Source organism: Catharus ustulatus, chromosome 9 (assembly GCF_009819885.2).
Source record: "Catharus ustulatus isolate bCatUst1 chromosome 9, bCatUst1.pri.v2, whole genome shotgun sequence".
In the NCBI taxonomy this organism is placed as follows: Eukaryota; Metazoa; Chordata; class Aves; order Passeriformes; family Turdidae; genus Catharus; species Catharus ustulatus.
The window spans coordinates 20,294,425-20,311,905 of NC_046229.1; the positions used below are offsets into that span (position 1 = coordinate 20,294,425).

The following is a 17,481-nucleotide window of genomic DNA, read 5'->3' on the forward strand; positions in this document are numbered from 1 at the left end:
GGCAGAACAGGGAAATACATCTGTTAGCTTTTTAGGACTTCATTAAGGAAATATTTTGAATGCATTTCCTTTACCACAATTCCACATAATGCATCCTCACAAAAAAAAAAAAAAAACAACAACTCAAAATCTGCTTAATCTATGTGGCTATAAAAAATTTGCCATGTATTTGGGACTAATAGGAATGGAAGAAGGAGCTAACAAGTCCTGAAAGAAAACATTCTGTGGGTCAGCTGAGACCTTGGATTGTGTCCAAAGGAGAAGATTGGGAAAGCATGAGGGAGGTTCCAGAAGCCAGAAAACAGTGAATTTATGATATGATGCACTGAAATTTCAAAGATAATAATCCTGCATGATCTTCACAAAGAGCGTACAGGTTTCCATGTACATACCTTACATATGAACACTGGGTTTTACTCAAAATGTGTTTCCAGTATGTTTTAAGTTGGAGGATACTGTATACTCCTATTTTAGGTAGCTCAAGCACAATCAATGCATTATTAAATGTACAAACCTCATAGTGTTCATATTCATCCACATCAAATGTCTTAAAGTCAAAAAATCCATGCTGCAAGGCCTAAAAGGCAACAAGGGGTCAGTTTACACTGAAATACAATATATAATCTCATTTTATAATATTTTTTGAGCAAAACTAAGTCCCTAAATGTTTGTGCTTGTGGCTTATTGAAGTTTTTACGTTAAGACAACATTACTTTTTGCACATATCAACAACACAGACAACAAAAACTCCAACAATGTCACTGAAACATGTTAGGCTCATTATTTCCCCTCCAAAGACATGAGAATGGGACACAAGGTTGTTGCATATCACTTAAATTGTAACATTGATTCTCCACATCCCACCACTGGGCTTTTTTTCTGTAAGGCAGATGACAAGTTAAAAAGCAATTCCCTTTTTGTCATACACTCATTTAATGATTCCTATGCCAAATGTATTTTCATGCAGTTGGACATAACAAAACATCGAACACTGAGAGTTTATTGATTTTCTGCACTTAGTATGATACTCTGGTTTTACCACCATAACACCTAGGCAAAATGGCATATACAGAATGCAGTGCCATGTATAATCTGCATTTTATTATTTCTTTTAATACACATTTCACAGGTACAATGAAGTCCACTAACTACATTAGGCAGTATTTATTACAGGACTGAAAGAAGTTTTGTATTTGATTACTGTATTATTATTTACAATGCCACTTTTGTACTAAAGATTTGTATTTAATAGCCATATTGAAAACAATTCTATGAATATGAAATTCATAGTCAATATTTATTTCAAATTGGTGGAAGACATTCCTGCAGCATATATTTATGCTGAACCTGCTGCATTTTGAGAAACACAGATACTGCACAAAATTCCGGAATTAGGTTGTGATAAGAACACATCACAGATCTATTATTTAAAACCAATAATCATCAGACTGCCATTGTTTGTTACATACACAGCACCTTTTTAGGACAAAAGAAAAACAGTTTTGTTGTAGACAAGATAGGCTCAGTGACTGGACCTTCATGAAACCTAAAATACTGAGAGGTTTGAATGGCTGGTTGGTTGCACTCCAGAACTTGCAGGCCCCCTGAATTACCTGATATGACAGACACACATGCAAACATCAAATTTATCCAGGAAAACTAACACTACTTTTAATTAAGGCATACATTTTCTGCCCAAAGTGTTTTTACCTCTGCAGGTGAGCTAGACAAAAATTCAGCAATAAACTTTAAGAGAACAAAGGAGGAAAAACTGATTCTCACCATCCTTTTGATGTATTAGCTGCAGATAAATTACAGTGACTGCACTGACTACTTCAGATCTTCAGGATCCGTAGAATGCCTCACAAATTACAGTCTTGCTGGTAACTGACAGCTCCTTTCCCACCCCCACAGAACTAAAAATATTAAGCTTGATCTCTCTTTTTCCAATTTTTAAGAAACACTTGTTTTGCCATTTTAAAGAATGACAAGTGGTCTATAAAGTATCTGTACAGCACTCCTCTTATATCCTGCTCCCTTCACCAAGAACAGTGGTAAATGGTAAACCAAATTTAAATGTCCCCAATTAAGAACTGATATAAAATTTTTTAAGAAAACAATACTCGAGCTTAATAGCTCAGGACTACTTAAAATGACACATCAAACCACTAGTAAGATACATTAGTTTTCATTGGTTTTAAACAATTTTGAAAAGATCAGTGTCAAACACTGAACCAAGAGCTCTGGGGAAAGCTGGGGCCAAGTACATGCAAAAACTGTTCTGATTAAATCACTGTATAGCTTGGTATCTATTTCACTTGACTTCATCAACCTGTCATTCCCTCTCACCAATGGCTATAAATGACCTGTTACCAGACTCTGCACAGTGCCTTGCATTTAGAGCAAGGCCTGGTGCATGTGAATGTTCCAATTCAGAAGTTCAAAAAGTTGTCAAAGGCCAGGCCAGGCAAGTCATAGTGCAACCTTCCTCCACCATCAGTACTCAAATATAATCATCAGTAAGTTAGGCTTCATCACTACTCATTCACAGTCTGCTCTGAAACCAGGTTTCATAATCTATTGAACAGTACAGTAATTTCATGATTACAAGCTGCACCGATTATAAGCCGCACTTCCAGGGTGTCAGCAACGTTTCGTTTTTCCTCCATAAATAAGTTGCACCTGATTATAAGCCGCACTTTCATTCGCAGCAGGAGCCGTGTGCAACTTGCACAAAGTTGCCAATTAGTAACAGAATTGCATGATCACGGGGTTTACTGGCTCGGCCCTGCTCAGGGCCACCACCAGGGAGCGGCCCCAGCCCCGCTCGCTGCTGCCGCCGGGAGACAGGGGAGCAGCACGCCCAGCCGGTGCCACCGGGAACAGGGAGAGGGGCATCCCCGGCTGCTGCCGCCGGGAGGAGGGAGACGGGCGTGCCCAGCCAGCGCTGCCGGGAGGAGGGAGACGGGCGTGCCCGGCTGGTGCCGCCACGTCCCCCGGGGCCGGGCAGCGCTGCTACTGCGCCGCCACTGCCCCGCCGCCTGGGGCCAGACGGGCTCTACCTTGGCTTGGGGCTGCTGCTGGCTCGGACTTCCAGGTTAGGAAATTTCCAAAATTTGTTCATATATTGGCCACTCCTGAACGTAAGCCGCACTTCCGGTTTGGGAGCAAAATTTTAGTCAAAATGGTGTGGCTTATAATCGTGAAATTACTTTTCTTCAGGCTTTAAAAATCAATGTAAACCTATTTTGCTAAGGAAAAATGTTATTACCTTATTTACTCCCTGTAAACAGTCCAAGATGGTAAGATTGTACGTGCAGTTCCCAAACGAAGCATCCCTACAGATTTAATACAAATGAATTTAATATACACAGAATTATTTTAAGAGCTAGGGGAAAGGCAGCACACAACAGAATACATTCAAGCTACTCAATCCCCTTGGAGAACCCTGAATTAAAGTTCAAAAACATCTTTTTAGAAGTTAGTTCAGGTTAAAGTACTCTCCCACCCAAGATCAGCTCAGAGTAAATGCAGTTAGATATTGCAAGATACTTTACATGTATATTTTACATCAGGTAACTTAATCTCTTTTCCAAATTACTTATGCTGTTCTGGAACAGACAGGTTTGCATCCTTTCATGACTGTATGAATACAGTAACAAATAAAGCACAGTTTGCTTTAACCATCTTTCAAGTCTTAATTGAGTTACACTAACAGGGATAGGCAAGTCAGACTACCAGTTTGGAATTAATTTACAGGTTTTCATTTTGATGTCCAGTTATAGATATGATTAAAAGTTATTCTGATATAAATAACTTGAAAATTATTTAACCTCAGTACTATGACTATGAAAATTACGACCTGTCTGTAAAAGATGAAGTGAGACTCCAAAGCAAAATATATTCAAGTGGTAAGAGGCACATTAAATGGAAAAAAAAAAAAAACACCAAAAAATTCATTTTTGAAAAATAAAAAAGTACTTTCCAAAGTGTGCTCCAGATCACTTTGATTTTAACAAAACTCTGCCTGAGTAGCTTATTTCCTTATCACTCATTAAGGAAATCTCTTATGACTTTTCTCTTAGCTATCTTAGACAGTCCTAAGAACTGTAATTTATCAGAATAGCAACATTTTAGGTTCAAACAGGTACATATTTAATCTATAACTGATTCAAAATTTCAATCTTTCATTCAAAACTCTCCTTTTTTGAAAAAACTTGGTATAAATACTATTAAGTTTGTGATACATTCCTTCAATATCAAGCACTTTAAGAGTAGAAAATTCTCCCTTATTCTTTAAGAGCAGAATAAGTTTAGCAGTTTTGAGCAGGCAGCGTTCATAGAAAATGTTTTAAATGTCATATTGCAGGCAGGCCAATCTAAAAAAAGCTTTTGAATTACTGGATTATTAAAACACACTTAACTATAATTTTTTAGAATGGGAACTATGAATTGTGCATGAACCTTCCGTATCCAAATCCAACAGAAAAGTTTTAAAAATTAGAATCCATAAAGTATTTTCATTCTTTTGAATAAGCAGAACATATAAAAACATGTATATGAATATATTAATTTTACAGACAATACATTTTTGACAGATAATGGATTAACATGATTATTTTGAACATCTCAGTATAACAGATCATTTTTTCATGAAAGCATTTTGGCGAACAAAAAGGTCTCATGAGAGAAAAAGATTAAGTGTCCAATGGGAACAGGTACATAGTAGACAAGGTTTAAAAGCTGTACCAGTTTTCTGGAGGGGCTGACAGAAATAAGATCCAAACCAATGCAAACCATAAAATCAAATATTTCAAGAAATAAGAACAGAAGATATGATTGTAGCAGACAGTTTATATATTATGTTATTTTGCTGTAACAAGAATATAACTTTTTTAAAATTTGTATGTCTATAATTACTTCTTTGACTGATAAGGCACCTAATAGTGCTGTTCATAAAAACTATGCCAGGGAAAAAAGCCACATAATCCCTAACCATTAATAATGAATACAAAATTCTATGAAAGAGGGAGGGAGGATGGTGAAGCTGACCTAGATGCACAATTCCAGGTGTACAGGATTGTCAGCTCCAGTTCCCACAGCCAGCTGTTACCAGTGACCTGCACAGATGCTGGTAGCTACCATGGATTTCCTCCATCTCCCATGTCTCAAATGCCTCATTTCTCCTGATGTTCACCTGACCCTTAAAATAGGTTGCTGGCCACATGCTTTACTACAGTCTTTTGTGCCCACATGAATAGCCACCTTACTTTTCAAACAGTAAGAGAACCCTGTTCACTTTCAAAATGAGAAAAAAAAAAAGTGAATATTTCAAGGAGACACAGATTTAGTATGGATGTGAGCTGGCATTACTGAGCTGCATAACCCACATCCAATTTTCACAGTTGTTGTAGCTGACCTCAATACTACATAATGCTTTCCCTTGCACCAAACCTCTAAACACTGTCAATAACAAAACAGTTTGTTTCCCCAGCACTTGCCAATAAAGAAACAAACCCCAGAAGCTATAAACTAAAATCCATCTCTGAAATTCGTGCCATTATTTAGAGACTGAACATAATAATATTAAAACATATTTGTTTTTTCGTCGTAACAGAGAGTTTGAGGTAAAAATCTGAAACTCTGTTTCTCAGTAAGTAACCGGTATTCATGACAATTTTAACTGGTGTTAGCACTGTTTTTTAAATGGAAGTGAGAAGATACATTATAAGATCTTCAAAAGACTAGAGCGTCACCAAGTGACAGTGAATCAGCCAAAAATAAGACAAAAGTGTCTCAAAGACAGCAATGCCTTATCCTGCCAAGTTATCTTTAGCTTTTCTATTATAAAAACAAAACAAAACAAATTTTTCATGAATTTTGTAAGAGGAGTGATTTGATTTCTTTCTACCCCTGAACTGTATTTGCTGAAGCTGTCTTTAAATGAAATAGCAGCTGAAGACCTAAGCCGATTAGGGCTTTTTGAGGTCACCAAGCCGCACGAAAGTAGATCAGTTTCCCAGTGATCCCTTCATGTTGTAAACCTACCTCAGTACTCCACAGAGAATCTGACAATGCTGCAGCTTCTCCCTATTCAGCTGTCTATTTTTTTTTTTTCAAATAAAGGACACTTCACGTATCAAATTAACAAACTTGTTAAATAGTCTAGTTGTAACACTTAACTGATCATTGCTCACTGATAAACTCAAACTATTCAAACAGAGATGACCTATACCACAGAAGCTAAGTGATATCTAAATTCCAGGCTGCAAGAATAAATTCAAGCCAACAAACACTGAGTAGCAAAGATTAGTATCTCCAAATTATTTTCCTTATACACCTTAGAATATGAGGAAAGAGGTAAGATGTTTGGCTTATGTCTTGAAAAGGGGGGGAGAGGGAAATGTCTCAAAGGCTTTGAAACATGGGAGGATGATTAAATTATTTCTTTCTCGTTTCTAGCTAATCTATATGGTCCCACTGCAGACCCTCATGAGATCTACTTGCCCCTCTCTCAGCACCAGTAAATTCTTTAGCTTCTTGTATATACCAACCTCCACCTATGAACTCATTACCCAAATATCCCCCTCCCTATCAGACTTCCCATTTCTCATCTAGTTTCTTATCTTACCACAATCCTTCAGTTTCTTTCCTCACTCCTCTTTGTGTCCCCTCCAGTACAACCAGATTACACACCCATCTTCCCCAGCAGGACAGACCACACTGCATAATCTGCTCAGGCTCTAATCCACAGCCAAGACCCGATATAGTCCAAAGCAGATCCAAAAGAAAAGATCAGTTCCACACCATGCAAGAAAGAATGCTCAAGAAATCAGGATGTTTAATTCTTCTGGCAAATGCTCCTAATGCTATATTCCTTCTAGAGAGAGCAAGGCTCAAGATCAAAGTTTTGCAATAAAAAACCCAAAAGAAGCAACAAAAGCCCATATACATACCAGATCCCAGCCACACCAGACAAAACCCACCACAAAAACCCCACAACTGTCAAAAGCTTTAGCTTTAGATAATCATTTCTCTCATAGCAATCTAGGGCTTGAAACACATGAAAAAAGACTGCAAAGTAGTTATGTTTCAGAATATCCTACTCTACAAATTTATTGTCATCTTCTGCTGAGAAGCTGACAAATGGAATTAAGAGATTATTCTTTCATAAGCATTTTGCCACCCCAGACAGAAAATCCTGAGTGATCGCTTCGCTGGACTTTGCCTTCTTCAATGTTTTTGGTTAGTATAACCTTCCTAGGGAAACACAAAAAGCTCTTTTGCATATAATATAAAATTATCTCCAGAAAATCTTGCCACTTCTTCAATTTTTTTGATCCCTCCTTTGCTGCTTCAAGAGTAGCTCACTGTTCTATTTTAGAATAAAATTTCATGAATTCAAACTCAGAAGGATTGCCATTGAATAATAAATTAACATGTAACAGGAAACTGTTTTGTGTCATTTGTTACTGTGGTTCCAATCAGCCTCACAAGAAACCACAGAAACAATTACTTTCATTAGTCCCTTCCCAGTCAAGCAGAAACAGCATCTTCTTACTATTGCTACTTCTGTCAATATCAGTATTGTCAGGAATTTGTTGCAAGGCAATAATCTATAACCTTTGACTGGAGCAAACAGCATCCTGTGAGACTGTTGTGCAAACACACTATTCCTCCCAAGTCTTCCATCTTACAGTTTTGGTACCTGACAATTACAGTAATTTCACGACTATAAGGCGCACCCTTTTGACTAAAATTTTCCCCCGAACCTGGAAGTGCGCCTTATAGTCCGGTGCACCTTATATAAATGTACAAAGTTTGGAAATTTGCCAACCCAGAAGTGTGAGCCGCGAGCCGCGGGGAGAGTCGGCAGGGCTGCGGCAGCCGGGAGGAGGTGGGGCTGCAGGCAGCAACTGCGCGGGCGGAGCCGGCGGCGGATCCTCGCCGCAAAAAAAAAAAAACGCGCCTTATAGTCCGGTGCGCCTTATATATGGGCAAAAGTTCAGAAATTTGCCGACACCCAGAAGTGTGCCTTATAATCCAGCGCGCCTTATAGTCATGAAATTACTGTAAATTTCTCCACTTTGTCAAAACCTCTTTTCTACACACCTTAATTTTCACCTTGGCAAGGGTGAGAAAAACCTAAAGACATATCAATTTACTACAATACCAAACATACATTTCTTTAATGGGTCAACAAGATACAGCTATTCAGCTATGGGGCCTGATGAGCTGTATCCCAGGGTCCTGAGGGAACTGGCTGGTGTTGTAAAGCCACTCTCCATCATATTTGAAAAGTCATGGCAGTCAGGCCCAGTCTCTAGTGATTGGAAAAAGGGAAACATTGCTCCTATTTTTGCAAAGGGTAGAAAGGGAGAGTCAGAGACCTGCAGGCAGGTGAGCATCACCTCTGTGCCTTGGAAGATCATGGAGCAGATCCTCATGGAAGCAATGCTAAGGCACATGCAAGACATTGTTTAATGTAGATTATGACCACTGTATCATACAGAATTTCGAGATGTTTAAAATAACTGATTTTTTTAAAATGCATTGTACCAAGTATCTTCCATAATTACCTAAAAAATATGGATACCAGAAGCTCAGTTAATTTCTTGGGCTCTGGAGAGCTATCAATGACCAGGTCAGTGTATAAATTCTCTGCCAAGAAAAGCAATCGCTGATTTAATACCTTTTTTAAAAATGTAGCTGATGGTTTAAGATTTTGCAGTCAAACTGGTCTTTACATAAAAGAATTCACCACCCCAGTAGTTTATACTGCATCTGGCTTCTGTGCTAAGCATGAGAAGAGACAATCTGATTTTCCTTTGCTGAGTGGCTGAAGAATCAGAGGAATTTGATATAGACAAGGTAGGTCTACATTTACAAATGCATTGGCCAACAGTGAACACTACTTGCAAAATGCTGATTGCCCTAAAAGGGTATACTGACCTTCTTGCAGTTGCCTTTTAGTGTGAGTGTTTGCATAAGAACACCATGAAGTATTCTTATCCAGAAAGCATAAGGGCATTTCACAGTCTACATCATGAAAAATATTTGCAAGTCTCTCTATTAGATAGGTATGATAGCTAAAATTCCTTAGATTCAAGCCTCAATGTGACCTTAGTACAGAGAATAAAGACAGATTGATAGAAACTATGATTCACTAAAAACATTCTGTAACCTTAATATCAGTATAGAGAAAATATAACAGCATAAAATTCCCTTCAATCCTTTAAGTTTCACTAGCTAGGAACTAGGTAATTTCAAATATTTGCATGGTTTCCAAATAGTAAAACACAATGCATTATGAAGAAAGCGTTTAAGTGCTAGATCACAAACGTGCGAAGAACTATTTTCAAAATCTGACAGTTTGCTAGACTAAGTCTTACTTAATACTTATATCAATCAAAATGATTTATTATTCCCACAAACAGCAACTAATTACAGAAGATGTAAAAAATATTTTTTCTGGAGATCAGTCATTTCCATACAATACCTATATCAGACATAAAACACCTTTTTGGGAGGCAATCTAAACCCCAAATTTTTAGCAAATTTCAAAACAAGGTAGCCTTGTTTCTTGTGTTCACATACCTAAATGGAAGATATGGTGGGTTAGATCCAGATAAAAGTGTCCTGTAAGCTTCTTCTGGTGTTTTCTTCAAGTATATAACCTAAAAGGGATGAGGGAAAAGGGGAAAAAGAAAAAAAAAAATCAGCCCTGAGCCTGAAAAGTCTTTAACCAGACAGTAACTTCCTCCAGCACACTGAACTGATAAGAATGCATGTTGCACTTCATGACCAATTTCTGTAACATATACAGACCAGAAAATACATGCTTACACAAAGAAAAGATTCAGGTATCAACAGAAGTCAACAAAAACTTGGTTTTGTGTCAATCCCTTACTCTTAAAAAAAAATTGGAAAAAAAAGTCACTGCTGCAACCAAGAGACTCTAATGTTGCATGAATTACTGTAAAATAGCTTACATTTAAAGCCCAAGTTCTGGCTTGTAGATAAAAGATCCTTAGAGGGTAGTTCAGAAAACTTCACAAAAAAGATGAGTTCCTATCTCATCAAGCAACTGTGAATCTGAAGTAGGGGCAAATTTGTACCACACGTTTTCCCAGTAATGCAGGTTTTATTTGACAGAAGTTCTGACCCTTCAAAGCTCTGTCTGCTCAAAGACATGCAATACATGATGCTTTGAACTAAACCTTGGTCATTGTCCACACAGCTCATAAAAGCTTGTAATAAAGACACTAAGAGGAAACAGAAAAAAGATATTAAGAACACAAAAAAAAAAAGAGGAGAGGGAAAGAAACACTGAACAAGCTCCTAAAAAATCAGAAGTATCTCAGATGTCAAGAGCAAAGCAGTAACTGAAGGAAGAAGGAAAATGTAATGAAGAGGAAAACATTACAGTACATCTTCAGCACCTAAAAAGTAGTGAATTCCATTAATAAAAATCAAGGAGACATTTTCTGACTCGTGTATCAATGAAAAGTCAGCAACCAAACCTTAGCTTAATTTTTAATCTAATATGATGAATCTTCAGAGTGCTTTCATTCTGCAACATACACAAATTTAACAAACCCTAACACAAAAGCCCATTCTGAATAGCTTGGATAAACTGAACTAGTATTTAAAAGGTAATGTAAAAGTTTTAAAAAAATTACTTTATAGATAGTAACTATTCTTTTACAGGATTTTTCTTTTTTTACAAGGGACAAGGTTTTCTTTCCTTTTCCCACTGTCACTGCTGTAACTCTTACCATGCGGCACTGCTACTTAAAAAATCCAGATTCAATAAATACTGAACATTTAACTTTTTCTTTCTCTGACACTTTCATTTTTATGTTCTCAGCTGCCCGAGTGATGATGTGGTTGAAAGTCCCCACAGTTAGGCACATGACATGTAGCAATACTGGCCCCATGTACAGGCAGCCAAGAAAACTCGTATTTCCAAAAAAGCTTACAGAACAAAAAGGGAATCAATATTTTCCAAGTCCACCTTAACAGTTTTCCACAGCATTCCAAATGCAATTTGGGTTTGTGTTTTTCCCACCTGCACCTGCCATTTACAAATTAGAAGTATAAAGGACAGCACCCCTCTAGAGTTGATAAGACTACCAGCAAACAAATCCTTCATGTTTCAGGTAGGGCTGTCAAATTTAAATTTTTAAATTAGGAGAAAACACTCCTGCAAGCAAGTAACTGGACATGCAATAGTAGTTTGCTATTACCCAGTCATCTGCTGCATAAAAATGACAAAGTTAAGAACTTAACAGCTTTTCTCTCTCACTACGTTACAGAAATCTAATAAAAGATATTGCTACCAAAACACACGCTCAGAGAAATCATGAGAAAGAAATATGTCCAGTCCATCTGCTACCTGTAAGGAAAAGGAACAGGAACCAGGACGAATAAACCAAACCTCCTCAAATAACTTTCAAACACCAGTAGAGCTGTACTCCACTGTCTATTATTCTGGGTAGACTATGAAAACTAAATGAGAAAGGAAATCAATTCAATAATCACTGTGACTCTGGTTCAGTAACTTTAAGAAGGCTGTGGGAAAAATCTTTTCTACTTCCCCGTCTGACTCTCATGAGATGAGAAGTAATTCATGCTAAAATGGTCAATTAGAGGGAAGTGATTTGGATTTTCAACATTCAAGAAAATGGTATCCTACAGAAAAACATACAGAGGATCTGCCAAAGCCATTTCCAGTGTAGTAAAATAAATGGAGTTAAAGGATGATGACTGGATTTCCCTAAAGTTCATACAACAGAGTTTTCAAAGACAGCTTAGAGACAAATGAAATGACCATCTACCCATCTCCCTAAAGGAGCATCCCTTGAGAAGCCATTTGATACATAGCAGAAGACTCTTAAGGAAGGCTGAAGTATCCATGTGATCAAAACTACTTACAGCATATGCACCTATCAAAAACGCTGCGTTCGCTCGCTTCCGCTGGTCAAAACTGGTGTAGTACACAATCTTCTTTCTTGATAGACTGAAATACTGTTAAAACGAGAAGAAACAAAACAGCATATTTACTAAGAAAATAATATGTTTTAAGAACACTTTAGCAGAAGCACTTTTCCAAAACTGCAAAACAGATTTGTTTAGAGAAATTCAGAGAAAATTCTTAGCAACAGGTTCTTAAAATTAAAGGAGAAAAAGTTACTGACACTGAACAATATTCCTATATCACAGATAAGTAAGAGTGCAGGGAAATTGCCACTGTTTCTGGGCAGATCTCTTGGTTAGCTGTATAGAAACATTCTATAAAGTGGAGCTGAACCAAAATCTTAAATATAAAAACTGGAACTTTTCCCCCAGGTGGAAATATATGAAACACTAGCTTATGAACACTAATTAAAGACATAGAAATTTTCAAACTAAAACATCCTCCTGTATGTTAAACTTCTTTAGCAAATAATTCTGTGGATATGACAAAAGAAAAACTCAAGCAATCAACCTTACAGTCATTTTATAAGTTAAACACTTCCATCTATACTATTTTAAAACTGGGTGACAGACATCTTTAGAAACCTTCAACAGCAAGAATTAACTTAAAAAGGTAAAAAAAAGAAAAAGAAAAGATTGTATAAGAGAAAAGCCTGAAGGAAAGGCTAGGCAAAGACAGAACTAGTAACACTCGCAATTCTTGTTTCTTTATGAAGAAAAGAAGCCTGTGTCAGAATCCTGGGGACAAACCTCCCATTGAAAACAAAATCAACAAGCACCAGAAAAGAACAATAATGACAAGCCGCAGCAAAGCTATTTAAAGCCAGAAAGAGACATTATTGTCACTTAAAAATGGCAAGTTGAACAATTTACTGCATTAATAATCTTCAAAACTTCATGAATTGCTGCACTTCCATTGCGCTCTGGCACACCAGTGCATGTTTTTCCAGACAGTACTCCTACAGTTTTGAGGAAGTCATAAACAGATATACTAGATTCTGTTTCTAAAAATTTGAAGTATTTTTCTATTTTTAAAAGTTGCATGTTCTATAAAATGCCCTAATACCAGTGCTGCTGTTACCCACTTCAGGTTTTTAACTCTTGATGCTGTTGACTCTTGGGAAGGGGAGATAAGGTATCTGCTGCAGAATAGTGTTTCATTGCAGTGCCAACTGTATTTCACCTCCAGAAATCTCTCAACGTCCACTCTCATCTCAAAACTTACTGCAAATTTTAGAACAGTTTTAACCACAGAATCTAATTTTCAAAAAAAACAAACAGCCAATCAGCTCAGGAGAAAACTGATGTAGGTGCCACAGTGAGTTTCTTACTCCCACCTCCCAGAGGAACAGCACCTTTAGCTGCAGTTCTAACTGTACCTTCCAGCCTGGTCTTACAAGCCACAACTTCCAGAGGTGGAAGAAACGAGAGTTAATGCAATTGAATGTAAATAAGACTGTAATTCCAGAAATAGCTGGTTGCTGTTGATTGGAAGAGGTTGTATCTTGAAGCCAACAGCAAAATCTCTCTCAGTGTATATGCAAACATACAAAGCACAAGTCGTTACTTAATTAGTGAAGTATTCAATTATTATTAAAACTTGACAACATGAATCCCAGTACTTTAAGATTCCTCCCTTCTTCCCCCTCCTCAATTTTTTAATTTTAGTGTTCTCTAACTGCAATTCCACCCATGATGTGTAGGTGGTATAAGATTACAGTAGTTATGCAACAGTGACAGAACTTCAATTATAACTTATTGACTACTACTTATTTTAAAGCAAAGTTCTTTGCAGCAGTTTACAGTTCACCTAAAACACTATTTTAAACTGCAAAGCTAGCTAGTGAGAAGTTAATTTCTATGTAGCAAGACCATTTTCTTGTTTTATTTTATAAAATGGATCTTTTAATCATATGGGTGTATCAAGTCATTCCAATTTTGAGACACTTTTATACCCAAAGTAGCCATAACCTGAAGTTTCCAGAATATTTAGATGAAAACAATGGATCAGTTTTACTGCATGATTTTCAAAATTTAAGGGTTTAATCCTTGTTACACAAAATATTTAAGTGTTTTGAATCCTCACTACAGCTTTACCACAAAACTGAAAACTTATGCCTTATAGCATAGCAAGAAGTGGAACACAGTAGCACAATTTAAGTTTTCAGAAGCCTATAAAACAAATAACTGCTTTAATTTGCACACTAGTTACAGAAAATTAAGTCTTACAGTAGGTGTTTGTTGAAGTGTCAATGCAATGCATCTGTTAATATTAATACGCAATTTGTCAACTCAGTGCACTTTTATTATCAAAACTAAGCAGTATGATCTATTTTAGAAAAAAACTGATTTTTTGACCCTATTCAATAAGCTACATCTACTCCTCTGGCCAGGTTCAGTGATGAGCTTTCCCAACAGTTCTGGGAGGTTACTGTTTTTACAGCTCCAGAGCTCCACCTGAGTGGATTAGGGCTTTAGTTCCCTTAGGCACAGTACAACTCTGAAGAACCAGGACTGTTTCAACATGGACATTTTCAATACAGGTCATCTAGGGAACAACTACAGTTGCAGATAACATAGTTGTTAATAATCTTTTTTTTTTCCACAACAAAACTAGGGTGCACACACTATGAAGCACTAAAAATATTCTTTACCAGTGAGAAAATTTTATCAGTTCACACATAATTAAAAGATAAATTTTAACAGTACAACTTAAAAGTATCTGTCAACACATATCCCAGAGGAACACACTGAAAGAATCTTGTGAATTCAAGGCAGAGGTTACACAGACAGTGTAGTGGTTTTTGCTTCATATAATAAAACTAATTCATAAGGTGTACGAGACTGTTACAGAATATTTACTTTCAATGTAAGATTACATCTTTTCTTTTTTAAAAGTTCCCTGTAGATCTCAAGAGAGATTTACTTGCAGAGAATTTATGACAGGTTTAGAAAGTGCTGTGGTGGACAAAAAAGTGCTTATCCAACCAAGTACACCAAATCATCTGGGCTTAAGCACTATGATTGTTTCAGGGTCCCAAAAGGGTTGCAATATGGTAATAGCAACCATCCCATGATAATCTGCAGTCTTTTGCCTCCTATGTGCAGCTGGTGACAGTGCAGCCAACCCTTAAGGCAAAGGTCCTTAGTCCAATCTGCATTTTCCACCTCTGAAACAGTCATCCCAAGCTGCTTACACATCACCTGATGCCACATAAGAATAACCAAGCTTTTGCTGCTGCAAGGCAGGGAAGTCAGAGGTCATGACCTTGCAAACACCCTGGTTCAGGCCCCAGAACTCCTTTTGGGGACGTGTGAAGGACAGACAAGAGGATGAGCTGTAGAAACGGTGACTAATTCTCACCCGGGGAAGCAGAGCAGTCACTGCAGTCACTGCAGCCAGGCTTACAGTCCCCAGCAGATGCACTCCTCTGAGGCAAGTACAGTAATTTCACGACTATAAGGCGCACCCCTTTGACCAAAATTTTCACCCGAACCCGGAAGTGCGCCTTATAGTCTGATGCGCCTTATATAATGGACAAAGTTCAGAAATTTGCCTACCCAGAAGTGAGAGCTGCGAGCCGTGGGGGGAGCCGGCAGGGTCATGGCTGCCAGGTGGAAGCGGGGCGGAGTGCCGGCGGGCACGCCCCGGCCCCGTGAAGGAGGGATGGCCCCTCCACAGGCACACCTCAGCCCCGTGGAGGTGGGATGGCCCCTCCACAGGCACACCCCAGCCCCGTGGAGGTGGGATGGCCCCTCCACAGGCACGCCCCAGCCCGGTAGAGGGGGTACAGAGGGGCGGCGGGCATGCCCCGGCCCTAGTGAGGCGGCACGGAGCGGCAGGGGCCATGCCCTGGCCCCTTTGGGTACAGGCGGGCCTGGAGGCCTGTGGCACCGCCCCTGCCAGGTACAGGCGGGCCCGGGGGCCCATGGCTGCTGGGTTGAGGCGGGGCCTCGGCCAGCAACCACGCGGGGGGAGCTGGGGGCGGAGCCTCGCTGCAAAAAAAAAAAGTGCGCCCTATAGTCCGGTGCGCCTTATGGTTGTGAAATTACTGTAAATACACATGCAGAGGTTTCAGCCTTGGGCTTCACAAGCCTACTTACCCACTGCAGATGGCATCTGAATTAGGACAGAGCGTGGCACAGATGTGAACCACTAGAAGAGCAAAGCTTCCATCAGCAGTACTGATCTACCCCCGGGGTAGTGCCAATCAGCCACACTGGAGTCCATCCATAGGGAAGTTTCTATACTACTTTGGCAGTGCTCCAAGCTTTAGTTGTTTGATTCCAGGTATTACTTTCCAGTGGTTGCACTATCAAGTTACCTTTCTCTCTTAGGTACTAGGCGTTTATTTTAACCTGTCTGGAATTAGCCTCTGGCAAGCCAGCAGCAACCAACTGCACTTACTCCCAATGGAGACCTCTCTGTTCCGGTCCTGGCCAGATGTACCCTTCACTCAGCAGTGCAAGTACATTCACTTGCCTCAAAAAATAGAGAACTTACATTAAAATTCACAATACAGTTTGCTAAACCAACCCTGCAAATATCAGTTCCAATTCAGTCCCCTTGTTTTTTTCCCATCATAACATTCAATCTTCATCAACTATGTTTACAAGACACTTCTGATGATTAGCTTGCCTCATTCAATGAACAAGATGATGGTCTTAGAACAAGAATAAAGACTGCAGACACATTCCTGTTAATACTGAACCATTAAAAAAACCCCTGAGATATTTATTAATTGCATAGTTACTTTCTGGGCCAAACTCTTGGTACCTAGGTTCAAGAATGAAGGCATACAGTAATTCATGAGACTGTATTAAGGTCCCCAAACTGATCACAGTCGCAATCCAAATCTGGAAAAGACAGATCTGATCTCTCTAGCTCCCATGGGCACAGTAAAGTTAGAATAGTATGTTTATTACTGGCTCTTGTCTAGAGTAACTGCTTCACAGAGCAAGCATTCTCCAGTTTTTAATAACACAAATATAAAGCCAAAAATGGTAGAATTAAGATAAAAAATAGATTCCTACGGAGTAAGAATCATTGGTCATGTGTTTGAATGGGACAGTAGCACTGCAAAATAGGGTGATAATGTATTTATAAGGTGCATGGTGTCATCAAATAGAAAATCCAACATTTTCCCAATGTGAGCAGAGGCATTCAAAAATTACAAATTAGCAGAGTTTAACTTTTTATCTAAGCGTCTTTTAAAAGTAAGAAGCAATGTAAATTTTCACCAGAAGCACTTATTTTTTTTCAAGAAATTTGCAGCAATTCTACAAGCCCCTCAACTTGCAGAACCTCCCTTAAGAATTCACAGAATTCAGCATACCCCTAAAAGCAGCAGGCAGCATGAATCAACTTAACTAAAGGTTTCATTTGTGGCACTATAAATAATGTCACTTTCAATAAAGGGACCCTCTTGAGAGTGGCCAAAGCAATCACATTTGTTGTCCCATTTTCCCCTTCTGTCAGTAACAGGTCTAATATTTTATATG

The 17,481-nt window shown here is 38.5% G+C and overlaps 1 protein-coding gene across 3 annotated transcripts in view; it reads right to left on the bottom strand.

The window, feature by feature from the left end:
- Positions 1 to 17,481, bottom strand: part of CDC14A (cell division cycle 14A) — a 54,892-nt gene that overhangs the window by 25,219 nt on the left and 12,192 nt on the right. For 2 of the 3 annotated variants that reach the window (XM_033067826.1, XM_033067823.1), the window contains exons 4-7: positions 11,938 to 12,030; positions 9,598 to 9,677; positions 3,272 to 3,338; positions 515 to 577 (exon numbers count right to left, since the gene is read on the bottom strand). In XM_033067826.1, the coding sequence (XP_032923717.1) occupies positions 515 to 577; positions 3,272 to 3,338; positions 9,598 to 9,677; positions 11,938 to 12,030 (303 nt within the window). The remainder of the gene's footprint in view (positions 1 to 514; positions 578 to 3,271; positions 3,339 to 9,597; positions 9,678 to 11,937; positions 12,031 to 17,481) is intronic. The other variant, XM_033067824.2, reaches the window with a different exon arrangement.